The following is a 27,432-nucleotide window of genomic DNA, read 5'->3' as shown; positions in this document are numbered from 1 at the left end:
AAAACAAAGAATATAGCCATGGAAGAAAGAATATTAAATCAATCAGTTGACTTAGTAGGAAAACAAATTTCAGTTAATGTTTATAATATCAACTTAAATTAAAATAGCGTTTACAACTCATTTTTTCTTCCAAACTAAAATAGTAAATATTGTCATAACAGTAATTTTAATACAATTATACAAAAGTAACTTATATCACTTTGATACAAGAAACGAATGAAATAAAAATAAAAATATGACCACCAAAGCCGAAGTCTTCAGGGGGTACCGGCCTCGGTAGCCATTAAAAACAAAACCATTTCTAAACTGCTGTTTGTAGAAAATGCAACACCATGAAGGAATCATCAGAATCAAATGAAATTCGCAGCAAATGTCAATTATAGGATATTATGCAAATTAATAAAGTTTCAGAGCCATAGCGCGTGCGTGGCGCGCGCAGCGCCCTCTGAATTGATGCTGAAAGCGTATAAATAAAGTGCTGTAGCGGGACGTTGAAAATAGTCTATGATTATTTGTTAGTGGCAAACGTTTAGTGAGACCTGAGTATGCCTCCACGACGGAAGAATAAGAAATTCAAGCAACTTACGGAGTTTGAACGAGGGAGGATAATCGGCCTTCGAGAAGGAGGATTTTCCTATCGCGCAATAGCAGCTCGTATGCAGCGGAACAGTTCCACAGTGATGCGAGTTTGGAAGCAGTGGACCGACGAGCACCGAACAACTCGAAAAACAGGCACTGGACGACAGAAGGTGACGTCAGAGCGCGATGATCGACACCTGCTCTGCATGGCGGTGAATGATCGCACAGCTTCCTCCAGGCAGCTGGCAGCACATTGGTCTACTTCTACAGGTGTACAATTGTCGGCTTCGTCAATTCGTCGTCGTCTGCTGCGCCGTGGATTGCGTGCAAGGGTGTCATTATACAGGATTCCCCTCACGGCGGATCATCAACGGCTGCGTCGGCAGTGGGCTCTTGAGCACAGAGACTGGCGAGCTGATTGGCACCAAGTTGTCTTTTCAGATGAATCACGCTTCAATTTGTGGACCCATGATGGCCGTGTTCGTGTTAGACGTTATGCCGGTCAACGCTGCCTTCCTGAGTGTATTATTGAACGACATAGTGGTCGAACACCCGGAGTTATGGTCTGGGGTGCGATTTCGTATCATGGACGATCCAATTTGATACGAATTGAGGGTAATCTCAATAGCAACAGATACGTCCGTGAAGTGCTACAGCCCGAAGTCGTTCCTTTCCTTCAAGGCATCCCTGGAGCTATCTTTCAGCAGGATAATGCACGCCCACATGTTGCGCGGACTGTTAGAGACTTCTGTTCAGCACAACGCATGCAACTTCTTCCTTGGCCTGCTTATTCGCCGGATATGTCGCCTATTGAGCACGTGTGGGATATGGTTGGTCGGCGTCTCACTCGTGATCCGCGTCCTGCAGTTTCCAAAGACGAACTTTGGTTGCGCATACAAGCGATATGGAATTCTCTTCCTCAAGCAGATATTCAACATCTGTTTGACTCCATGCCACGTCGTATAGCAGCACTTATTGCAGCGCGTGGTGGCTGCACCAAATACTGATTTCGGACGCTTAATTTGTTTCTTTTGTTTTGAAAATTTCATCATTTATTTGTATCAGTACAAGTCGTTTCTGCATTAAATTTCATTTGATTCTGATGATTCTTTCATGGTGTTGCATTTTCTACAAACAGCAGTTTATTTGAGGGAGAAGCAAATGCTTAAAATATCTCCCTCAGTACCCCAATGGTTTTGTATATAGGTCCAGGAAAAACAAGATACATTCAAAATAATTAACAAATTAAGAAAAGAAACTCAATCAAAATCATCAGAAAAATAAAAACTCACTAAGTCACAGGTCAAGCATCAACTTCAAAAGCAAGTAGAAGAAAAGAAAACACTAAAAACTGAAAAACCAACGCTCCCTATTATAATGCGCAGAAGAAGTTTAAAATGAAATGGAAAAGGTCAGGAGAAAGAAATACGTAGACAAATTAATAGAATGCTTAACTGTTAATAACTGCAAAAATATAAATCCATCAAAAGAAAGATGTTGATTTAGAGAAAGTATGCTTTTCTTTTAGATTTCATAATGTAATTAATAGTTAGCACTAATTAATTAATGGTCAACTCTTAAACCTTTAGGTCAAATTGACTTTTTGTTTGTGAAAATCTAATCATTAGAACAAAAGCTATTCAAAGTGATATACTTTTTTGCTTATTGTAGTATTGTTAATAATAATTACTGCATTAGAAAGAAATAATGTTTGGTAATAGTTTCCTTAAAATCAAGGCAGACACATTCAGGAAAACAAAGAATATAGCCATGGAAGAAAGAATATTAAATCAATCAGTTGATTTAGTAAGAAAACAAATTTCAGTTAATGTTTATAATATCAACTTAAATTAAAATAGCATTTACAACTCATTTTTTCTTCCGAACTAAAATAGTAAATATTATCATAACAGTAATTTTAATACAATTATACAAAAGTAACTTATATCACTTTGACAATATTTTTTTTTAAATAGTTCATACTTTTTTTCCTATATACACAAAGCTTTATATGGTTGTAACAAAGGGCTTAATTAGTTTATTACGGGGCAAAATTAAGTTTATAGAGCTCCTACAACATCCTATAATTATTTCAATCAAACATATAATTTGTACAAGTTTATCTAATTGTGTGATTTTCCTTTGGTTTGAAAACCTTTTTATTTTAAACATTTGCTTATGATGCTTAAATATATTTCTTATTTTACTTTAGATAAATTAAATATTGCACATTTTCTAGATAAAATAACCATAAATTATAATATTTTAAGACAAAAAATGTCAAACAGTAGATGAGAGATTGTAGTACGGGACTAACAAGCTTAATTCTCTTAATATTATTTTAACTAATAAAAAAATTTATTCCTTTTAAAATTGAAACAATTTAGATTTTTAGAATAACTATGTTCATATATATGTATCATGAAACCTAAACTTAAAACCATATAGCTATGTAATTAATAAAAGCAAAAAACAACGATTCTTACAGGCCTTCCTTCAGATCCTACATCACCTTTAGCACCAGGAATACCCGGAATTCCAGGATTACCTGCAGGGCCTGGAGCACCATGCCTTCCAGAATCACCTTTGTGACCCTGAATAAGTAAGAAATTTCATTGCAGAAATTGACAAATATTCGTTACATTAAATTAATATCTAAGAAAACAATTCATACCGTCAAACCTGGGGAGCCAACAGAGCCAGAAGGTCCTGGATTGCCTTGCTTACCCTGAAAAAATAAAAAAGTCAAAACTCTTTTAAAGTGACTTTTTCACTTAAATAAAAATATTTCAATATGCACATATACTATGAATATTACAATATGCACATTAGAACACATCGATCAAATTAATTCTAAAATGTGTGCTTCTTTACCTAAAGTGCTAAAATTACTTTTAAAAGCTATAAATTTTTTAAATTCAGATTCAAAATATCTAATAAAGATACTTTTGGACAGCAGATTTGCTATTATTGATTAATTTCTATAATTTAATCAATAATAGCAAATCTGCAGTCCAAAAGTATCCTAGTAAGGAACAGAAATGCCTTATGTTTACTTTTTTAAAAAAGCAACATCTCCATAGAAAAAAATAAAAGCATATATTTGTGAAAGAGTAAGCTCAAATATCAATATATATATGCAATATATACACAATGAGCAAGACATTGTTTTTAGATGTTCTATATATTTTTAATTATTTATTAGCGCAATCCTCATTTTCCAGCTTAATAAATAAAAAAAGAGTAAAAACTGTTATATGTTTTAGGACAGTAATTTATTTGATACTAATACCAGAAATAAAATAGACCAATAATAATAAAATAATTTCAAAAACAATGCAAATAAAAGGTCAAAAGTCTTATAAAAAAGTAGGGAAACACAATCAAATTTGGGTAGTAGGTCATAAAAATTTGAAAATACTATGTTGGGAACCAACATTTACATGAAGCTGTAGTTTTAAAAACATATGGCGCATTTAGATTCTATTTAAAAGTACAATGAATGATTAACACATGGATAATTTAATTTTCAATCTGGGTGCAGATAAATATTAACATTAAAAAAAAATATTTATTGTATAAAAAACCATGCAAATGTACTTAAAAACAAATTAGTATGAGCAATAAAAATTATAAAGTCTTAAATTTTAAAGTTTTTTTAAAGGTAACTTATATACTACCATTTAGAAAACAAAATTTGTTACTATTCTTAATAAAGAATCAGAGTAATGTGATGATTGTGATTGGAACTTTTAAATTATAATAATTTTTTAATTTATGTTTTGTTACTTCTTTTCTTAATTTATCTGCCCAAATTCATAAGAAATAACATTTTTGGCAAATACTGCACTTATTGTCATGAACAAAACTTGCAAAAATAAATAGTTGCAATCTGATATTTTTAAAAAGGCTGAATTAGATATGTAACTTACTATTACAGTTACTGGAACACTCAACACATGTAATCAGCATAAATTTTAAATTTAAGGATATATTACAATATTTAAAAGTTCTTACTGGTGTTCCTGCATTTCCTGGAAGGCCAGGTGTTCCAGGAAATCCAGCATGTCCCTAAAATGAGATATTCACAAATTTAAAAAGAGTATAAATTAAAAACATACAGATATGACAAATATAACATTCCATTTCTACAAATTTGGTAATATTTGTGTTCAAAACTGATATTTTTCTTTGGTATGAGCGATTGAAAAATTGTCTTATAATTCTGCAACCCTATATTTCTGATCTATAGCCATATCACAATATTATTTTTTGAATGGTAAATAAATTTTCTGGAGTGTTCTAAAGAGTTTATAACAAAAGTTATAACTGATTTTCTTACTAATTTTTCACTGTTGAACAGGTATATAGAATATTCATAACAATATATAAATAAAATCAAATATTAATTTTATCTCAAACATGAAATAATATTCTGTTCCATGGCTTTTTGGTCATCCTCATGACTTAAAAATACAAATATGTTTTTTTTTTTAAGTTTAAAATTTTCAAAAGTGGTAACAGTGTTAAAACACAAGTTTAATAACTTATTGTTTTCAAGAAAGTTGCTTCTTGCAGTTTTAGTAAGATTTGCTTTATTTTCAAAACAGTGTATTTAACTTTTGTCATTAACATGGCTTAAAAAAAGAAGTCAAAATATGAAAATATATTAATTTAAATCATGTATAGTGATAACTCCAATAAATCTAAGTTTTTGGCAGTCAACAAGTGTATGTGTCTTTAGATAATCTATCTTGAGAACACAAAAAATTCTCATTTGTCCTTTACCTTTATCTCATGTCAACAACGTGTCTCAAAATGTCAATGATTTGTGAGCCATATGAATAAACATAGATTAGAATAGTGATAATTTTGCCAACTTTACTCAGATATGAAGAGTAAGAGTTAATAAATGTAAATTTCCTCTTGAATCTCATATAATATGACCTTGAACTTTATTAACAAGTCATACTTCCCATTCAAATACATTGAAAAATAAAAATACAAAATCATAATACAAACTTTTAAACTCTGCTTATAATATATTAAAAATATTTACTATTTGAAACATTTTCGAACTATTTTTCAAACAAAATTTTATCTTAGGAAATTGCATGCTTTAAATCATCACTAATTTGTAGAATCCCTCAACAAGATAGTGCAAATATTATAAAACATGTTTTAAAATTAAAAAGCTACTGATAATTAACTATAAATTTAATAAAATAAATTTTGGATTTTGAAAAAATGTAAAAAGAAAAGATAATTAAGTTAATTAAAAAGTACATAAAGGCATTCAGTAAATATAGCAAAGAAATTGACAAAATAAAACATTTTCTAAAATTAAAATCAATAAAAAATTTAAAAAAATAATTTTTGTTTAAAAAATGAATTGAATGCCTTTTAAATTGATAACAATTTTAGAACATTTAAATTGCAATAGAAGGAAAAATACCTTTTTCCCATCATTTCCTTTTGCTCCAGTTAATCCTGTAATTCCTTGCAGACCCTAATGACACAGAGAAAAAAGTTTTCATAAAAGATTAATTTAAAATCAGAACCTAAATGTGAAATAGATGAAATATACAGATTACTTTGATAAAAGATTAGCAGCTTTGTTACATGCTATGCATGCATCACTAGTAAATTTAAGGAAGGAAAAAAATCTGTTTAAAAATAAATAAAACATATATATATATATATATATATATATATATACATACATATATATATATATATATATATATATATATATATATATATATATATATATATATATATATATATATATATATATACATACATATATATATATATATATATATATATATATATATATATATATATATATATATATATATATATATATATATATATATATACACACATTGAAACAATATTGAAAAGTACATTTAATCATTTTAATACAGTTCATTTAAGGTTATAGAAACATGCCATTTAGAAAATGAAATTATTTACCTGTATACCAGAAATTCCAGGGAGACCAGGTAAACCATTATCTCCTGTTTCACCCTGTTAAAACACATAATTGTAATAAATATATAACAAGTAAATAACCATAAATATAGTTAACAAAAAGTTTAAAATATAATAAAAACCTTTGGTCCAATCAATCCTTGGTCACCCTTTATTCCTCGAGCTCCAGGTATACCCTAAAATTAAAAAGCATTGACAATCAATCACCTGAAGAACATTTTTAGTTTTTGTTAGATACAACAAATACAAGTAAAAAAGTACATCAATACTCACAATCGGCCCTGGAAATCCCTGTTGACCCTGCGCACCTTGTTGCCCTTTATCACCCTGAATACCTTGAGGACCTGGATTTCCTTGAGGTCCAACTTGACCAAGTGCACCCTTTTTAAATAAAAAGAGGTTTAAAACTGAATGACTTTCAACAATTAACTTGGAATAATAATTTATAAAAAGTTTAGAAGTAAAGAAGAAGAATGATTTAATTCCATATTTAAATTTCAGATAAAAAGAAATTTTTTTATCTATTACCTTCTCTCCTGTTTCTCCTTGTAAACCAGTGAGACCAACTAATCCCATCGGACCAGGCTCTCCTTGTCTACCCTGTGGGCCATTGAGTCCCATTGGTCCAGAATCACCTCTTTCTCCTTTAGGGCCAGAAGGACCAAAATCACCTCTTTGACCAGGAAGCCCCTTTATAATATTTTTATGTTATCAGGTAATGAGTTGTGTTATCAGGTAATATATAAAAAGAAAGACTAACTAAGGAATAATATTTTAACTCACAACTAAGCCTGATGCTCCTGATATTCCTTTAGGACCTTTTTCTCCCCTGGGTCCCTATAAAAAAGTACTTGCTTTAAAGTTTTAAAAGGTAATATCATAAACAAAAATAAGCACAAATAAATAAATATTTAGGACAAACGTCCTTGTTCTAAATAAAACTGACTTTAAAATGGAAGCAATTTAACAGAAGTAAAGAAACTGCATAAGTAAAAACAATAAATATTAGTCATATATAGTCATGCTAAATATATATAATGTTAAATGATTAAATATTAAGTTCAAATCCACTAATCAATAAATAGAGCCTACAGTAAATGAGTGATAATTTAAAAGTTTTTTCACAAAGAGTGAAATAAAATTGATTAAATAAGCATAGAAAATTTGAGGATACAGCTTTACAAGCATGGAAAATTGATCACTACCATATCTACTTATATCTCCCAGAAAGACACAAAAAAACATTTCCAAGGTGGAAAGTCACTCTTTTCCATATCTAACTGTGGCAAACTTCACATGTCCTAGGGCCTAATTGGCCTTTTGTTATAAATATACTTATGTATATATGGTAGTATTGACATATTTAAAAGGTCAAGAAAGAAAAAAATGCTGAAACTTAAACATGCATAAGTGAATAATATAAAAAAAATTTTAACACATGATTTCAAAAAAGAATAAACAAAACTTGGACTTACAATAGCTCCATCTTTTCCTGCAGGTCCAACTTCACCACGAATTCCTTGAGGTCCAGGAAGACCCATCAGTCCTCTTTCCCCAGGAAACCCTCTTTCTCCTCGACTTCCTTGAGATCCAACTAAACCTGCAACTCCAGGTGTGCCAGGTTCTCCGTTTTTACCTGGCTGACCAATTCCTCCCGCAAGACCAGGTATACCCTTTTATAAGAGAAGAGTAGCACTCGATTAAAGTAAAATATTTATACCCCTTATTGAATAAATTGTCAGATATCTTTGGAAAAATGAATCAAGATATTATCTTTTCTCAGAGGTTTAAATTAGTAAAATATAATTTTACCTAAAAATATAAATTACATTCTTCATATAACTTTAAATAAAATAAATAGTTTCACCTGAAAGCCACGAGACCCTTGAGGACCAGGTTCACCTTTTGCACCTGTATCACCAGATGGACCCCGAGCTCCTTGTAAGCCAGGCAAACCATCTTTTCCAGCATCACCGCGTCTTCCTTGAAGACCTGGTAAACCTGTCAAACCGTCTATACCTCTTTCTCCCTGCAATACGTAATTCAATTTTCAGCTTTAAAAATCACATTTAAGTTCATTATGAGTAATGAATGAAGTCTTTCAAAGTAAACATTAATTTCAATCCTACTTATTTCATGCATAATACAGGCAAAACAAAAGTAGACTAGGACAGAAAGGAAACCAAGAAAATGCAATTCTTTACGATAAAAATAATTTTCTCATTATAAAATTAATTCTTTTAAAAATATTAAAAGCAGTTTTCATCTGAAGTAAATATTGGTTAATCAATTTTAAATATTTTTTTCTAACATTTATAATTTTTTCTGTACATCACATTGGTATCTCCCCTTTTAACTACTCTCTTCAACTCAGAGAAGAACTTTATATACTTAGACCATAACTTAAGACATCTTGCTCCTTAAAATACATGCTGAACTATGGAATTTTTTTAAACCAAACAAATTTGTATTATGCTGCTTCCTACTAGAATTTTCCCAGGTGTACAGCACATGTTATTCTTCTTAGAAAAAGATTTTCTAATTTTCATTCAAATAAGAGATTTTTTCTATAGAATCAATATTGTTTTAAAAACTTATCTACCCGCCTCTTTTTTAATGGTTATATAGAATATTCAGTTGCAAGAGATAATTTTAATAAAAACTTAATCTTTATATAATAGAGTAAACTAATATGAAATAGAAAAGATCCAAAAATTTAACAGAAATTATTGCTTTAGTTCTAATACAAAACTGTACCAAATTCTGCATACCTCCTATTTGACATGAAAGGTCAAGAAAAACTATTTACAAATACAACTTAATTGAAATATTGTAAACAATTGTTTTAAAATACATACATACCCTCTCTCCTTTCATTCCAGGAAGTCCTATTAATCCAGGAACCCCTTGAGTACCCTAAAATAAATTTAAATATTAACAAAATATTAAATTACATAATGAAAAAATTTATTCAACCACTTAGTTATGAAAATTTTACTGACAGTATTTTTAAAGAAAAAACATTCAACAAAACTTAAAATTTGGACTTTCGGAAATAAGCATAAGTATAGTTAATTTATATTTCAAGCACCATTGTTAACTGCATTTATAAATTTTATATTTTTAAGGAATCAAAAAATTAAATAGTAAATAAGAAATTTTTCATTTCCCATAAAAGCTATACAATAATAATTGTTGGCAAATAAAAGTTTCTTCCCAAGTTCAATAGATTATTGAAAGTAAAAAAATTGCTTTATAAAATTTCACAGTGTAAAAACGTAAACACATTTTGCTACTTTTTCAACAAAAAAAGTACATTTTTAAGGTTATATGCTGATAAAAGGAAAAACATGGTAGGCAATTTAAAACAATTGAACAAATTGATCTTCTATCTTAATGCAATTTAATGAGAGAACTTTCGTATAATTTCTTCAGAAAAACAATAAATGGAGGATGGTGAAAGTTTGTCTTTGTGTGTTCCTAATTGTTTATCAAATGTCTAAGACAGGTTTTTTTGCTATTTACCTGCACATAAGAATATAGACAAATAGTAGATGGATCTGAACACAGAACTACTTGATCGCTAAAAAACTAAAATGTATAAGCAAGTAAATAAATATACAGTAGATAAATTCTACCTGAGGGCCTGGTGGTCCTTGTTTTCCATCTAATCCAGGAGCTCCCTAAAAATCAAAATATCTTTCATAAATTATTTTAGTATAAAAATTATTTAATATAGTATAAAATCAAGAAGATACTCTAATTTATTCATCAGTTAAAATAGCACAAAGCAGCAGTAAAAATGATATTGGGTAGCTTAAGTGAATCTAGAGGACTTCTAATCTCAAAAACAAAATAAATTTAATGAATTGAAAAAAAAAAACACTTCACGGTAAACATTTCAGAAAGGCATCAAAAGACTACAAAACCACTACTGTTAACTGAGTTAAAACTGAGTTTCATTATACGCTCTAAGCAGTTACCTTTAATCCAATAAGCATCTTCGTAAGTTAGTATTGGATATCTTAACTGGTCTTCAATGGATCAAAGCAATAAAATGTAATGACAAAAGTTTGAAAAAAGTTTGTGCTACTTTAAATGTTCTTAATAATCTTATTATATGCTTCAAATTTAAAAAAAAAACTCACTCTATCTCCAGGAGATCCATCTTTTCCAGTGATTCCATGTGCTCCTGGAGTTCCCTAAGAAAAAATATAAAAATATGAGACACATAAATATACTTACATAAAAGGACAATACAAACAGCAATTAAAATATTAACAATGTTTAAACAAACAAAAAATTTAATCCCTCCTGATCAATATAAAATTTGACAATCACCTAAAATAAACAGCATGAATTTTAAATGGCATTATTTAATTATCTATAGTTGGAAACACAAAAACTACTCAAAAAATATTTTTTATTCCAAATCTATTAAAATACTAAAAACTGGATGCATAACCTTCTAGGTTACATAATTTAAAATGGATAAGAAACGAGGTTATCTGTTAAACTATTATATACTGAATGCATATTATACACTGAATGATTTTTAAAAGCAATGCAACAGGATCCTATGTACCTGTAACTAAATTAAATGAGTGCATGATTTGGAATTTTCATATTTTAAAAATTTTTGCTTCACACATTTGAAAATCATTATCTCTTTCAAAGAAAGTGGAACATACAGAGAAAAATTCCATATGAAAGTATTAAGATGCAAACGCTCAAAAAGTCAAGGAATTATGTATCATATTGTTGGGTAATAATTCGTTAATAAAATAACAAAAAATAATAAGAAAAATAGATAATGAATAGCAATTGATAAAAAATGAGACTGTAAGTAAAATTATTGGTTCTTATTATAAAAAAGAAACTTAAACATATAATAAAGAAAAAGCAACTTTTGAGGTAAAAAAATATGCAATTAGATACTTTTTATTTTTCTCAAAAAAATCAAGAAAATTTTATTGCAATGTGTTTAGACACCAGATTTTAAAATTGACATAATAAAAGTATTTGGGCTACATAAGGTTTTTTTTAAATATTTTGTAAACAATAAAGAAGACTAATATTTAACAAAATTTATAATGAATTTAAATAGTTTAATAGGTTTACATATTTTATTATAATAAGACATAATTGTTTATCTATTAATAGTGTTACAAACATTTTTCTTAGGCATGCTAGCATAATAGTTGCTTCAATTAACACTTTGTGTGCACATGATCAAGTATTAGAAAATTAGTGATTCTATTACATTCCATTTTTGAGGTACAAAAATAAATAATAATGTTATAGAGTGTGATTGATAAGAAGGAATCAAAGATATGAAAAAAAAATTGAAAACTTACCCGCAATCCTTGAAGACCAGGAGGACCTTGTCGTCCACCTTCACCCTAAAATAAAAATAAATTCATATGAAAACAATATATTTATGTACCAAACACTACTATTAATCAAAATAAAACTAGCCTACCTGAGCACCCTTAGGACCTGATGGGCCTTCTAAACCTCGATCCCCAGTAAGACCTTTCATGCCTGCAGCACCTTCAGGGCCAGGAAGTCCTCTGAGCCCTGATGGTCCCTGGAATATACATGAACTAAAAGGTGATTTATTATAAATAGTGTACATTTAATGACTAATTAAAATTTCAATATAAATACATGCATTTAAGTTTACAAAAAAAGTAATTTTGGAGTATAAAATGTAAAATAATACTTACTCTTTCACCTGGAACACCAGGAGCTCCTACAGGGCCAGGAGGACCAGCTTTTCCCTAAAATTAACAAACAATGAACAAACTTTCTGTATTTTCTAAGAGTGTAAAATAATTATTCGATGATAAGTCAGAAAGATGCATATTTCATGTAAAGAGTCATAATCACTTTAAAAATACAATAAATAAATAAAAGTATAAATAAAATAAAACTATAAAGAATTGCTTAAAAGAGAAAAATCAATTACAGCAAACTTAGACTTTTAATTTTAAGTGTTAGATAAAGTTTTAAAAATTTAAAACAGCCAATGTGTTAAATAATAATTTAAAATGTTAAAAAATATTAGATCACAATTTTTGTTGTTGCTAGTTTTCAACTGTTCACTGTCAGATTAAACATCCTAAAAGTGCATTTTTTTGCTATGCCCACCTGGAGAACAACTTTTAATCATACAGACATCTGAAGGACATAGTTGTTGGATATTAGGTTGGCCAACGTTGCTCCCACAGTAAAGACAGATAGTACATAGAAGGAAATAACATCCATGCTTTGCCCAGGATTCGAACCCCCCCAGAACCTTTCTGATGCAAAGCCAGTTCTCTGACCCCTACACAGGCCGGTCAGCAACATCCTTAAAGTCGAAGAAGTGAAACATTGCAAAAATATCTTTTATTTTCATAAAAGGAGAAAACTCTTTTGTAATAAACTGCATTAAAAATGAACAAAGAGATTGAATTAGATGGAATCATGTAGATCTTCCGCAGTGAGGAGATCAAATTAAGTTGCAAAACAAAACACATTCCTCCTTTTCTGTTTTGGTTAATTTAAATCCTATACATGAATATGCACAGAGCACAAAAAATAATAGTAATAAAAAAATAAATAAACAGACCACCCTGAAAAACATTTCATCTAATGATCAAATTTTCACATTCTAGGACTCAATTTAATGGTTCTCGGATCATAACTTCAAATATGCCAATTAATTAGTAATTAATTAGGTATTTCAACTTATAAAATCAGACAAAAGCATACTTTCTCTGAAAAATCGTACCTTTTTTTACAACACATTCAGATTCCTGATCCTTAAAATGAGGGAAAGAGGGTAGCCACAATTCGGGAAATATTGTTCCATTATTTTGGTTAGAAGTGCAGTCCAAAGTTAGAACCCTTTCGTGCTAATTTCACTTTCAAACAATTATTAAAATTTTTGCACACAATTATAAAATTTGTTTGTGCAAATATAATTCCATGCAAAAAATAGCTTTTAGTTAATAATTACTGATTTTCATTATTTTACTAAAAAAGAAAAGATTTTGAAATGAAGAGTATACAGTTTTACATGATTTTAAAGTAGGTATTTTTACATGACAAAATGAAAAATTTGAGAGAAATCAGTCGCACGCTTTCTGAGAAATTGAACCTTAAACATATGATTTGTTTAGAATTCGATTTCTTAGGAACTATCCACTAAATTTAGAAAATAAATTAGGACCATATTCCCCAGATTGCAGTTATCCCCTATATTTCAGAGGTCAGAGAGCCAAATCTGTTGAAAAAAAATGCATATTTATTCAGAGAAAGTAAATTTTTGGTTCTGATTTTGCATTTTTAAAATATTCACTGCACTAATTAATTAGTATATTTGAGGTCACCACCTTTAAACACTAACACTGAGTCCTAGAACATGAAGATTCAGTTATTAAATAAAAAGTTATTTAGATGGTCCATTTCTTTCCCATTCTGTGCATTAAAATACTCATTATTATATTCATATAAAAAGTCATAATACTCAATATTATATTCATTTTTTGATTACACAATTCATCAAATTTTTATAATTTTTAGAAATAATTACTTTTTTCTAATGATAATTACTGACAAATACAATTCTACACATTTTTATTGCTATTTTTCAAGTGATTAGATATGATTCCAACTACATACATATATTACATGTGTTAGAACTTTATCCCTGTTATTCAACACTTAATATAATGTCATAATATTTTGCTTTAGAATATTACAAATATTTTGTTTAATTTATAAATATATAAAAGCTTTTTTTTAATCATGAAGGTTATAAAATCAAATTCTGACTCACTCTTTTTCCTTGATTTCCTTGCACTCCTGGTAAACCTCTAGGCCCTACAGTTCCAACTTCACCTTTTCTTCCACCTTCTCCTCTAATTCCAGGCTCACCTCTATTACCCTAGTATTATATTTCAAAATGATGAATAAAAAGATACGATTAATATAAGATTAGATATGATCAATATAAAATAAAGATAAAATTTTATTATTATTCTGACTAAAAAAATTTAATAATAAAGTTAATTTTATAAAATGTATGTGAATCACAAAAATTAAAATAAAATGCATTAAAAAAGATTAAGAAAACTATTTCACTTGAAAGAATGGTATAAACTAACAATATTTTTGTTCAAATGCTGATTCATGAGAATTTTTTTTTTTAAATATATTAAAAATATATTAATCATTAGCATAATTTTTAAACTTAAACAAAGAAGTCAATAATTCCCTTATAGAAAAACAGGTCAGAAAGTGTAGAACTCGAAATAAAAATAAAATCATTTAATTAAATATGAAAACCTTGGGTCAAGAAAGTAAACCTCACTTTTATAGGTCAAAGTTAAAACAAAAATAAATTAGTGAATGATTCCACAGTAAGGTGCAACTGAAATTTTGAGTTAATAATATATATTCTTACTCTTTGCCCCTCAATTGAATAAGAAATCTTATTTACTAGTTTTAATACTGTTTTAAAAGGTATGATATAGTTTTGGCAATGAGGAAAATTTCAGAACTTTTAGAAAAGGGAGATCTTAGGACTGGCAAGTGACAATGCACTATTTTTATAGAAGCATTTTATTGAATTTTTTTAAATTTTTTAAATTTTTTTAATGAGGTGAAAAATACCGACAGAAATTTTATGCAAATCACTATATAAATTTAATTGTAAAATACCCAATATGATAATTTTGTAACCGACAAAGTTTTTTAAATTTTTTTCTCTTTTTTTTAAATATTATAAAAATTTTTAGAAGTTTTTAATATATTTCTTAGGATATTTCTTTTAGATTTAAAAACAGATGAACCATATAAAGAATAATTTTTAAGATTAAGAAAATAACATTTTATTTTTTAAATAACTAATAAAATTGAAATAACAAATATAATATGAATACTATAATATGACTGACCTGTGAACCTTTAGGTCCGGGCAAGCCTTGACTTCCAGTAAGACCAGGGGGTCCAGCAGCACCTGGGAATCCAGAAATACCATTTGCTCCTCTATCTCCCTAAGGATGTATTGAATAAAAATATGAAAAAGAGATTCTCTTGAAATGCGCCTTTTAAAAAATAAATTGCTGTACTTACAGGAGCACCTCTTTCACCAGGAAGACCATCGTTCCCGGGAGCACCCTGGAATTCAAAAAAGTGAGATAAAGTGAATATAAATAAACATAAAAAGTGGATAGATATATAAACCTGATTATCTGAAGTCGGACTGCACAACACTTGGGTTATTCAACATTCCTTTTAATCTGAGGTAAAACTGTTCTAATGACTGATTTTCATATTACAACCCTTGGATTAAGAAGCGATTGCTTACGTTAGTAGACTATATTGAGAAACTTTAATTTCAAAGCTGTTATTACAGAAGAATAAATTATTTCTGTAATATTTTGGAACTTAGGAAGGCATTGGTCCACATTAGGCTGTCTGTCCAACTATGATGATGATAAAAGGATTGGAAGTCTCACAAGAGTGTGCAAGACTGATTAAGAGAGTGATTTTCAAATATCTGAAGGCTGAAATTCATAAAAAAAAATAAAAATAAAAAAAACAATTGCAAACTGGTTTGAACAGCTATGGCTGGATAATTCAGAAGGGGAAAAGATGGATAAGCTCTACACATAAAGCTCTGATAAAAAATTTATTTGGGCTCTTATAAATCTGTAATAAATTCATGGTTTATAAAGCCTTATTTTCATGAAAAGCAGATGAAGTTTAGAAAAAAAAGTCTCCAGAAACAAAATATAACTTGTGTTTAACCTTTCTTAACTTCTGAGGAATAAATTCTTTGCCATACAATACATTTTTCAGGATAAAGTAAAGAAATTTCCACGTCAGGGGGAGTTTCATCGGTCTTGATTGCTAACAATCGTCAGTTTTCAAAAATAATAGTAGAATAATGATAAGTTTGTGAAATAATAAGTGCTATTTCCACAATTAAAATATCAGCATTACCCTTTGTTTGCTTTATAGGTATATAAATGGTTCTAAATTTTTCAATGATTAAAAATTAATCTTCTTTTGTTGTTTCTGTTACCGAAGAATTTGTTTTGGTTTAAAGTTGCAGTCACGGTTTCTTCAAAGATAAGATTTGTCAAAACTGCTTTTTGAAGTTGCTTCATGATTTTAAAATGTTTTTATCTTTTGAGCATTAATATAAGCATCAAAAATGATAATAGACCTTAATTGTTTTAGAACATATTTAACACACTTGTTACAAATGAACTCAAAAGAATAATTTAAATGCCTCATCACATGATGGTGGAGAGTTCTTTAGTTTTTGTATTTATTCCAGCAAAAAATTATTAATTTTTTCTTAATTCAGGTAAATAACTTAATTTAAAGAAAAGCAAAAAAGAGAAAATAAAACTTATGCACATTTTCCTTCAAAACATATTTAAATGAAATATTCAAGTAAAAGGCAAGCAGTTGGTCTTCATGCATATGATAGAATACTTATAAAAAAATACATACTTGAGGTCCTCTTTCACCATTTAGTCCTGGAGTACCAGCTTCTCCTCTAACACCTTGGCTACCTTGATTTCCCTTAGCACCTAAAGCTCCTGCTTCACCCTAAAAAATAAATAAAGAATAAAAGTAGAATGTAAAAGTTTTTAAAATCTATTGTCTATTGTGAATTACTGCCAATATAGCAAATAAATTTTTGAAAGTTTCACTAGTATGAGTTTATAAAGCATTTAGTATATTAGGACGAATTTTACATATCAGATAGATAAAAATAAATTATCATTCAAAGTTAGTCTAAAATAAACATAAAAATTTGAATTAAGGTTGACATATCTCAAATAAAAAGGATAGAGATATCATTTGACATGCTAATATGGGTGAGGTTAGATAAATTACAGTTTATGCCTTTCTTTATAAAAAATTTAAAGTAAGTAAAAAGTATGCAATTAATTATGTATGCAAAAATGGTCGAAAGTAATTAATTGGTCTAGATTCATTCATCTTACTTTTCAAACTATTTAAAAAAAATTGATTTTGATAACAAGATTTTGATAAAATTATTTCCATGCAGCATCAGAAATATATATTTCGTAATATATTATAAGTATAAAACTTACTTTTAAAAATTGATATTTTATTCAATAAAAAAATTGGATTACTCTTTGCATGATTTTTTTTAATCAAATGTTTACATTTTTATTAAAATTTTCTCAAATCAATTATACAAAATTGAATAAATTTTGAAATGAAATGCTTGAACTAAAAAAAGAATTCTTTCCTTAAAAAAATCATAAAATTGTAAAAAGGGAAAACTTTTTGTTGAGAAAAAGGATATTTTTAAGCTAAACTTTGTGAAGAGATGAAGAAATTTTAGCAACTGAGCAGCTGGGACTATTTTATTTTTCAAGGACGAAAGTATGTGAAGGGACAGAAAATCTTTGTTGAAAACAAAATATCAGAAGGTAATTTTGGTGGGAAAAAATCCAGCAATGAAGATACTAAAACTAAGAATTTTCCTAAAGATTCATTTTTTAATTTACGCAAAAGAAATCTCTACATTTGTTACAATGTAAGTTTTTTGCATTCTTTAAAAATAACTTGTAGCTTACAAAGCTTTGACTTAAATTCATTTCCTGTGAAATAACTCCATTTTTGTGTCAGACAGAAACATGTTATTTTTTAGCAGTAAGTGATTTTTCAATAAGCATTTGATATAATTAAAATAATTTATGCCAGCAGACACAATTTCACGTTATCACACAATCAAATCTATAATCAGATAAATTTCAGCTGAAAATATGCGTTGGATAATGAAAATCATTAGTCAAAATTTAGAATTAAAAATTAAAAATAAATGATTTTTATTTTATTTCAGAATAACTAATTCAAATAATAAAAAAAAACATTATATTTGTTAGGTGAGAATTTGCAATCATATTAGGCTACAGGCCTACCTATGGCAATACTCCTCATTCTTTCACCATTAGTATATGGATAGTCATAGGGAAGGAAGTACATTAGTTTCTGTCTTGATTTTTAAACAGATTAAAATTTAAGTGAGGAGACAGTATGAAACTCAAAAGTGCATTAAATATAGTTCTGATACTTTTGACAGTTAAATAAGAAAAATATTATGGAAGGGGAAAATATCATAATATATTTGCAGAGGGTAAGAGAAAGGGTCAAGACAAGGAACTGGTCATCTCCCTAGATAGCGTATTCGAGCATTGCAATCGTGAATTACAAACTTTGATCCAAAGCATTATTTCTACAAGCTCTTCCCAGAAAAATAAATAAATTAACCAATTAAATAAATTAACCAATAATATTTTTTTACTAATGACAATACTTAAGAGATCAGGCACTTGTAAGAGAAAGTTAAAATTTATTGGATAATGGAATGATTTTTTACAGTTATCCATCAAAAGATAATAATTTTAATATGATATTGAGAAACCTGTAATTATCACCCTCTAAAAAAAAGACAAAAGTAAACACTGTTGTTTTTTGGTTTAATAGAAAAAGGGTAAGGAAAAACAATAAAAAGGGTTGTATTTCATATTCTTACTCTTTTAAACTTACTTTTATAATTTATTCTTCTTACTATAAATTAGGATTTTTATCTAAAAGCTTGCTGCGGTCCTGAATCTATAGAAACTTTTATAATCAATAAACAGTTAATATTATTTCTTATTTACACATCCAATCCGAATATTTATTTAATTTTAAAATACAAATTAAGGTAAAAGCAAAAATACATACTTTTAATCCAGGAGATCCAGGGAACCCTGGTGGTCCAGATCTTCCAATTGGTCCCTGAAATATGTGTTTTAGATTTGTTTTATAATCATATATTTTATTATTTTTATAGAAACTATTATTTTACATAACATAAGTAAAAATTTTTGATTATAATTACAGGAAAGAAATTTATATTTAATTGTTTGGAAAACAGCTTATAAAAATGTATTTCAAGTATTATAAATCAATATATTTATTTCTATAATTTCTCTCTTTATGCTAAAAAATGTATTTCAAGTATTATAAATCAATATATTTATTTTTATAATTTCTCTCTTTATATTAAAATATGTATTTCAAGTATTGTAAATCAATATATTTATTTTTATAATTTCTCTCTTTATATTAAAAATGTATTTCAAGTATTATAAATCAATGTATTTATTTTTATAATTTCTCTCTTTACATTAAAAGAATGTTACTGCCCTCATCAGCATCTCATTTGATATTTTTGCTGAATGGAGTTCTCATTGTCATAACTCAAAAACTATTAGATAAAACAATAGGAAATTTTTCACAGATCCAGAAATATATTTAAAGAACATTCTGATATCAAAACGCCATTGATGCAGTAAGCAATTCAGCACTAAGCAATTCAGTTTAAAGAAAAACCTTAGCAGGTGCATTATGATTATTTTGTTGCCATGCACCTTATGTGTGTCTGAAAAGAATTAACTCTGCTAATTTTGTATATATTTAGATTTATTTTTGATATAAAAAAAATGCACACACGGCAGAATATATCTGATTTAATCTATTTAGTGAAGTGTTTGAAATAAAAGTATAGAAAAAAATATTACATTCAGTCCATTTAAAGCAAATAAGAATTTAAATAATAAAACTTGAATATTATTAAGTTCCTAAACAATTCTTATCTGATTTCTAAAGATAAAAAAAATGGAAGGAGAATGAAAATATGAGTTGCAAATAAAATGCAAATATAATATTGAGTTGATTTTATAAAAACTTGACATTTATTAGTTAAAATTATAACATACTCATTTAAAATTAAGTTAAATTTAAAGAAAAATATTCACAGATTATTTTTTCACAAAAGAATATTTCATCACAATTTTAAATTATTTTATGAACAAATAGTGTTTAAACATTTTAAGTGAACAATAAATATAAAAATTAATTTGAAAAAATAAATTCTAAAATTAACACAAAATATTACTTACAGTTGGTCCTGTTTGACCGGGTAACCCATCAACTCCTCTTAAGCCCTAGAAAAATGTATATATAGAAACTTATTTGTGAATGATTTGGAAAAATGACTGAGATGTTTTAAATTCCAAGTATTATAAATCAATATTCCAATTATGTACAACTATTAGCGTAAATTATGTCAAATTAACAAACTATTACAATGAAATTATTTCCAAGCAGAAACGTTCCTCAATATATTGTTTTTAACAATAAAAGTTTGAAATTCTAAAAAAAATGAACAAATAAAATAAAAAATATGCATATTTCAGTTTATAAAAACAGATTTTGAAACATAAAATATAAATAGGATTTAAATCGTCTGACAACAAAACAAAAATTATTCATGTACGTTTATTTAAATTGCTTGATAATTTAATGTCTGAGGGAAAAAATGTTTCAAAAAATAAATAAAATATGAATATTTAAAAAGTTTAAGTATATCCCATAAAATTTTATAAAGTTGTAACTACATAAGTGATAAAGATTGTACAAATTTAATACATACAGGTGGTCCTGGTGTGCCTTCTCGTCCTCGTTCTCCCCTTGGACCAGGAGGTCCCTGAAACAAAAATTCTTATTTTAAAAAAATTAAAGCAAACTTATAATCTATAAGCAGTAAACTCTAGAACAGAGTCCAGTTATGCTTAAATGTTGAAAGATGTCTATTTACTACACACATGTAAACAATCGCATCTTATTAAATATTTTACACATACATATTATAATACTATCCATTTCCTTCCGAAGAAATCTACAATAGGAGATTGTTTTATCTTTTTACGAAATGAAGTACGTCAAACAGGGCTAAAAATCACCTCATTGCTATATAACTACTAACAAGATTTGTCTGATTGTTACCCTACTCCTTAATCTGTTTGGATTGAGAAATGAACAGGAAGTCCCTGTTGAAGTGACCATGTATTTTATTCTCTTCTTAGCTTTAAAATGGAAATTCTATTCTAGTTTGTAAAACATTTATTAAAAAAATTCGTCATTTCTTCTCTTTGTTATGCATTTAATAGAGGATTGACACCCTAAATAATGGTTTAAATGAGGACATTTAACATTGGTTTCATATCCAATATTATATTTGTACAAGCAGGTAATTTGATTATCTGGAATACATTTAAGGGAGCATGACTATATCAACTCTACTAATATAATCAAAACGTGAAATAACAAAACTTAAAACATACCATTGGTCCTACAACACCCATCTTTCCAGGAACCCCAACAACTCCCTAAAATGAAAATAATTATCAAGCACTTGACAAGAGTAAACAAATAATATGTACTTTAAATAGAAAAAAATCAGATTTATGAAGTATAATTTCAAAAAACATAATCACAAATAATTACTTTTTCACCTGCAGTCCCCTGTTCTCCTTTAGAACCATCTAATCCTGGGAATCCCTATACAAACAGAAGTAATATTAATATAGTTAACGGCAAAAATTTTACAACAGAACAATTCTAAATTTAAAATTTTTTAATGCTTAGTGAGCAGATAGACTACTGAGAATTAACATAAGAAAGATAAGGTATAAAATTGTAAAAAGAGCAATAAAAAGAAAATGTTAAGGAAGAGGAATGAAAAAAAGACTAATTAGAGTGCAGGCAAATTCATCAATTGACAATATTTTTGTTTAACCAAGTTTTCAAATCCGAGAAATTGGAAGGATTTCTCTGTCCAAGAAATTGGCTGATTCATCGACACTATCCAAGTTCTTGAATGTCACTGATTCATTGAAAGAAAAACTTGCGCATGCGCATTGTTCATATTCAACATTATAAAATAATGCTTACACAAGTTTAAAATTACTAAATATATTCAAATAAAATCATAATAATACAAATAAACCGCAACAGATCAATTTACTTAGACTAAAATATATGAAAACTGACACCAAAATGACATAATTTGCTGCTTGCATGTTGACGTCACAAAACCTAAAATGCTGATTGGCTAAAGGAGGAAAAACTTGGATGGAAAGTAGAATGTGATCTACTATCGTCCAAGAAGTTGGACCAAGTAGTTGGATGTTTGTTTACACGATCCAAGCTCAAAGAAAAACAAGTTTCCATCAATATCAATCAATCTCTTTTCAAGAAATTGGATCATCTAAACAGGCCTTAAAAGTTGCTTTATAAAAAATATAACTTTTGAGTAGTTTACTCAATTATAACTTATTCTGAGAAGGAAGTTTTTCAGTTTCAAAATTTGGTGTAGTATACCAAGTAATATTATATATTTACTTAGTGTGTTTTTACTATGCTAAAACCTTTTATTATAAATATTTAAAATTTGAAGAAATTACAGTTTCAAAATATGTACTGATATTGCTTGTTTAATAATTTTAGAAACATAATAATGAAATGTAGCACCATATAATATTAATCACTAAATTTAACTTCTGAAATTTTTTTAAATATCTTAGCACCATAAAGGTTCGGATAAATAAAACTAATAATTAATTATATTGCATAACAGTTAGTACTTTAAATAAGAAAACCTTAAGTAGCAAAGCTTAAAACAAGAACCAGAGTGAAATTAAAAAAAAATATGTTTATTATTTTATTAAGATAAATTATTGAATTATTATAAAATTAGAAATAACAGTACTCACAATTTCTTTTACAAATTTAAATCAATTTAATAATTTTAGAATCATAGCCAATTGAACATAAAAACTTCAATTAAAGTGACAAACTTTATGACTGTACATAAATAAATTAGTGAATAATCAATAAACTATTTGGAAAAATTTAAACTACCACCTGATCTTAATCATCAATAATTAATTGTTTAAAATTTTATTTAAAAGGTTTTTATGTATTTTAAAATGTGCCTCATGGAAAATGTAAGTAATGTGATATATTTATTTAGTCACTGTGTATACATGAAAAATTCCTTGCAAAGCACAGGATTAAAAAAAACTGTAAAATTGCAAAAGTTAGAAAAAAAGTAAGAAAGACAAAATTGTCTTTTTTTTAACCCTTTTTTGAAACTTTGATAAATTTAACAAATTTTGATTATTTATTAATTAGATACTAACATGACTACCAACTAATGAATCACAATGTAGAGAATTCTTCATCATAAAATTTTTATTTGGATAAATCAAACTTGAAATAGTTTTAATGAAGAAATATCTTCAGTAGAATAAAAAATTGAGTTTTAAAAATAGATGATATTTATCTATGGTAAATATTACATTCACTGAAAATTGCTGAAATAAAAAACAATTGTCTAAAAACCTTTTTAAAACAAATACTAGAGACAATTTCTTACTCTATGTCCTTTGGCTCCTGGTAGTCCTGGAAGTCCAGGTGTACCTCTAGAACCCTAAATATAAAAGAAACTCATTAAAAAAGAGAACTATACACTTGGATAAATAATTAGTTTGGGTTCATTTATATTTCTCAAGATCGTATTACATTTAAAAAGACAAGTGATAGTTTTATTTAAAGAAAAAAAATCCTATACTTCTTTTTATCAATTTAGACATAGTAACATATTTAAAATTTATTTCAAAAAATGAATTTAGAGAGAATATTAGACTAATTATGGTTTTGTTTGAGTATATTGTACTAATCTCTAGCTACTTTAATGCTAAGAGACAAGTTGTACTATATCTGTTGTATATTGATACTAGAACGACCAACATTATTACTTACCTAGATGGAGTTTTGCGACCGCAATAGGAAAATGAGAACAAATATTTGATTTTTATTCAAATATCATTATAAAAAGTTATTCATATTATTAGTAATTATATTATTAGTAATTCATAAGCAAAAAGTTAATATCTCTTTGTTCTAATTAAGCATATAAAATAAAGATAATTAAAATTTGAAATTGGGAAAAAGTGTGATAAGGTGTTTGGGTCACAATACAGGGTGATAATTACTGAGTTATATGATATAAAGTTAGATTTTTTAAAACTACAGAATTTAAAAAGTTTCTGAAAATTTTATAAGTAACTACACATAAACAGTTAATGACACATTCTATATGCTTGTCATAAATGACTATGATGTAGCACAGGCAAAGAGCAAATCACTGCAATACTTGCTATTGAGACATCAATGGTTTGGGATACACTCAAAAACACTGTATTTTAACTTTTCCATAAAAAAATTATTAGTAGTGAGAACGTGTATGCTCAGAAAAAATCCCAGCATTCAACTGTCAAATTTAAACTGAATCGTGCAAGTGATATTAAAGTTAGCAGTTATTTTTTATTTTGCGTAATAATTATTTTCCTGTACTCAAGACAGTATAATAACATACCTCACCCTCATAATCTATACATGAAAATTTTGTGGTCATGAACTTGATTTGAAGAAGGGTAGAATTATATTAAACATTTGTTTCTTTTTCTTCAAGGGATTACAAATGCGAAAAGTTCTAAAACAGACACGCTGTAGCAAGCAGAAAGAGTTTTGGGTTTTTGTTTTTTTAAACTGTAAAAAAAATGTACTAACAGCATTTGTCAACCTAAGAGAAAAGCTTTTTTTTTTTAAATAAATATAAAAAAATTAAATGGAATTTCAAATTGCTTGATATCAGAAACACCTTTTCTACATGAATAATAAAAAAATAAAAACCATGCAAATAAATTTGCAGAATTAAATTTATTTCTGTTTTTAGAAGTGATTACAGTACAGAACCTGTTATCCGGAAATCAGAAAACCGGAAAACCAAAAAACCGGAACGAAATTCGAGAAATTTTCCCGCCAGTTTTTTAAAAAATATTTTTTTTCCTCATAAGATTTTAGGATTTTTCTTTCTTTTTTGAAAGATGTTTACCTTACCATCACTTTGGAAATAATCATTAGTGTATTACTTCATCGTTTTTTCTTCTTTTTAAGATTATTTCCATAATTTTTTTTTTAGTTGGGTTTAACAATAAAAAAAAATGGCTTTTTGTAGTGATTCAGAAAACCGGAAAAATCAGTTATCCGGAATAGCGATGGTCCCGATCGTTCCGGATAATCGGTTCCCTACTATTAAAAAAATAAGTTTAAGAAAAAATATAGATTAGAAATTAACAAAAAAAATTAAATTAAATTTTTAACTAAAACTTTTTCATAATAATGTAGACACGCAAACAAATTTATCAATATGGTTGATGTGTTTTAAAAGCAAAATATCATGGAAAGAAAATAAATTGGTCTTACTGCAGGTCCAGGAGGGCCTGGTGGTCCAGGACGTCCATCTTCTCCTGATTCTCCCTATTTGAAAAAAATATAATCAGATCATTTTCAAACATTAGCAAAATTGATCATTAAATAACTATACAAAAATAAAGTTTGGTAATTAGGACATCTATTATGCTCTAATATTTGCACCAAAGATCAAAATTAATTGTTAAAAGTCATAATCTAAGCTATTCAATTTATAATAGAAAAATAGTCTGAATCTTGAATAGTATATTATATTCATGAATAAACAAGACAAAGGAAAATATATTACTTTTTATTAAATATGTATTAAAATCCAGCAACATGAATACAATAAACATAAAAATTGTGTATCAGTTGTTTAGTGTGTTGAAATCCTATTAAGTATAAAAAAATAATTGTAACATAAAATAATGCGTAATTATATAAAATGAGAACAAATTACCAATATAAAGTAATTTGTTGTTGCTATGATTAGATTTCATTTTCAGTCAAATACTAAATTGTTTGCAAACAATCTTAAACTGTTTTAGTCCAAAACAATCAATTAAAAAAGTTTATTAACATAAGAAACTTTTGTAAATAATTATAAGCATAGATTTGAAATCTTCAAAAGTAAAGACAAATTTGATTACGATTGACATCATAAAAATAAAAATATATACGAATGTCACAAGTAATTATTTACATCTCCTAGAAATTGGAAAACAAAATTTACAAATTTTGATGTTGATGTTTTCCTCAAAAATTCTCCCCAATCAATCCCAATTAAAACTCAATAATCTTCAAGAAGCAGATTGCAATCCAATTGTCATTTTTGTGAGAAAGGGACATAAACTGTTATTCCTTTTGATCTTCAGATGTCATTACATTGAGTATTACATAATGGCAAAAATTAATCAATGAAAAGAAAAATATTTACGTCTTTTCCAGGCAATCCTGGTAGTCCTCTTGGTCCAGGTGTGCCAGGTGAGCCCTAATAATATTTAATTAAAAATTACATAATGTGTAAATAAATTGAAAATAAAGTTAAAAAGAGTTATACATAAATATATAATTAGGGCTAGTTGTAATTTTTATATGGATTAATAGTAGAATATACAATGAAAAGTATAAATAGTACTAGTATCAAAGCAATTTTTTTCCAGAGTTTTACTCTTTCTAGTACACTGCTTTGATCAAAGTGCAAATAACAAACACATTGACAAAATAGTAAATTTATATTTTAATTTAAAAACCAAATAAATCCCTTAAAAATGATAATAAATTCACATAAATATGACAACAAACTGCCCAGTCGAACGGGACAGATTTTAACCAAATCTATTCAACCTTAATGAGATGTTCAGTACTATTAATCAGTGGACCACAAAGGGTAAAAACGGATATAGAAAAGATATATCAAAATCTGTTAAGTTGGCCCTTTCCAAGTTGATTGCTATATTAAGTACCCATATGTAATAATAATTTAATCAGCATGTTATAAATTTAACTTGCTTCTAAGTAGATCATGCAATAGTACTATATTTGGTGCAAAAGTCATAAGGTAGTATTGCCAGTTGTGACTTTTGAATCAAAATCCATAAACTAAGTAGACTGGAAGTTCACAAAATTATTTCAAATTTTGGCACTCTTAAGATAACCAGA

The 27,432-nt window shown here is 27.6% G+C and overlaps 1 protein-coding gene across 2 annotated transcripts in view; it reads right to left on the bottom strand.

The window, feature by feature from the left end:
• Positions 1 to 27,432, bottom strand: part of LOC107455416 (uncharacterized) — a 76,009-nt gene that overhangs the window by 14,671 nt on the left and 33,906 nt on the right. For both annotated transcript variants that reach the window (XM_043042178.3, XM_071187992.2), the window contains 29 exons: positions 26,708 to 26,761; positions 25,783 to 25,836; positions 23,891 to 23,944; positions 21,958 to 22,011; positions 21,795 to 21,839; positions 21,104 to 21,157; positions 20,571 to 20,615; positions 19,351 to 19,404; positions 17,095 to 17,193; positions 15,703 to 15,747; positions 15,525 to 15,623; positions 14,405 to 14,512; positions 12,306 to 12,359; positions 12,059 to 12,166; positions 11,934 to 11,978; positions 10,725 to 10,778; positions 10,215 to 10,259; positions 9,439 to 9,492; positions 8,444 to 8,605; positions 8,052 to 8,249; positions 7,360 to 7,413; positions 7,105 to 7,266; positions 6,850 to 6,957; positions 6,699 to 6,752; positions 6,559 to 6,612; positions 6,035 to 6,088; positions 4,597 to 4,650; positions 3,254 to 3,307; positions 3,066 to 3,173 (listed from right to left, as the gene is read on the bottom strand). In XM_043042178.3, the coding sequence (XP_042898112.2) occupies positions 3,066 to 3,173; positions 3,254 to 3,307; positions 4,597 to 4,650; positions 6,035 to 6,088; positions 6,559 to 6,612; positions 6,699 to 6,752; positions 6,850 to 6,957; positions 7,105 to 7,266; positions 7,360 to 7,413; positions 8,052 to 8,249; positions 8,444 to 8,605; positions 9,439 to 9,492; positions 10,215 to 10,259; positions 10,725 to 10,778; positions 11,934 to 11,978; positions 12,059 to 12,166; positions 12,306 to 12,359; positions 14,405 to 14,512; positions 15,525 to 15,623; positions 15,703 to 15,747; positions 17,095 to 17,193; positions 19,351 to 19,404; positions 20,571 to 20,615; positions 21,104 to 21,157; positions 21,795 to 21,839; positions 21,958 to 22,011; positions 23,891 to 23,944; positions 25,783 to 25,836; positions 26,708 to 26,761 (2,187 nt within the window). The remainder of the gene's footprint in view (positions 1 to 3,065; positions 3,174 to 3,253; positions 3,308 to 4,596; positions 4,651 to 6,034; positions 6,089 to 6,558; positions 6,613 to 6,698; positions 6,753 to 6,849; positions 6,958 to 7,104; positions 7,267 to 7,359; positions 7,414 to 8,051; positions 8,250 to 8,443; positions 8,606 to 9,438; positions 9,493 to 10,214; positions 10,260 to 10,724; positions 10,779 to 11,933; positions 11,979 to 12,058; positions 12,167 to 12,305; positions 12,360 to 14,404; positions 14,513 to 15,524; positions 15,624 to 15,702; positions 15,748 to 17,094; positions 17,194 to 19,350; positions 19,405 to 20,570; positions 20,616 to 21,103; positions 21,158 to 21,794; positions 21,840 to 21,957; positions 22,012 to 23,890; positions 23,945 to 25,782; positions 25,837 to 26,707; positions 26,762 to 27,432) is intronic.

Source organism: Parasteatoda tepidariorum, chromosome 12 (assembly GCF_982258835.1).
Source record: "Parasteatoda tepidariorum strain Cologne lab strain chromosome 12, Ptep-v5.0, whole genome shotgun sequence".
NCBI lineage: Eukaryota > Metazoa > Arthropoda > Arachnida > Araneae > Theridiidae > Parasteatoda > Parasteatoda tepidariorum.
Note: the sequence above shows the minus strand (reverse complement) of the source record. Positions and strands in the feature narration are given on the sequence as shown.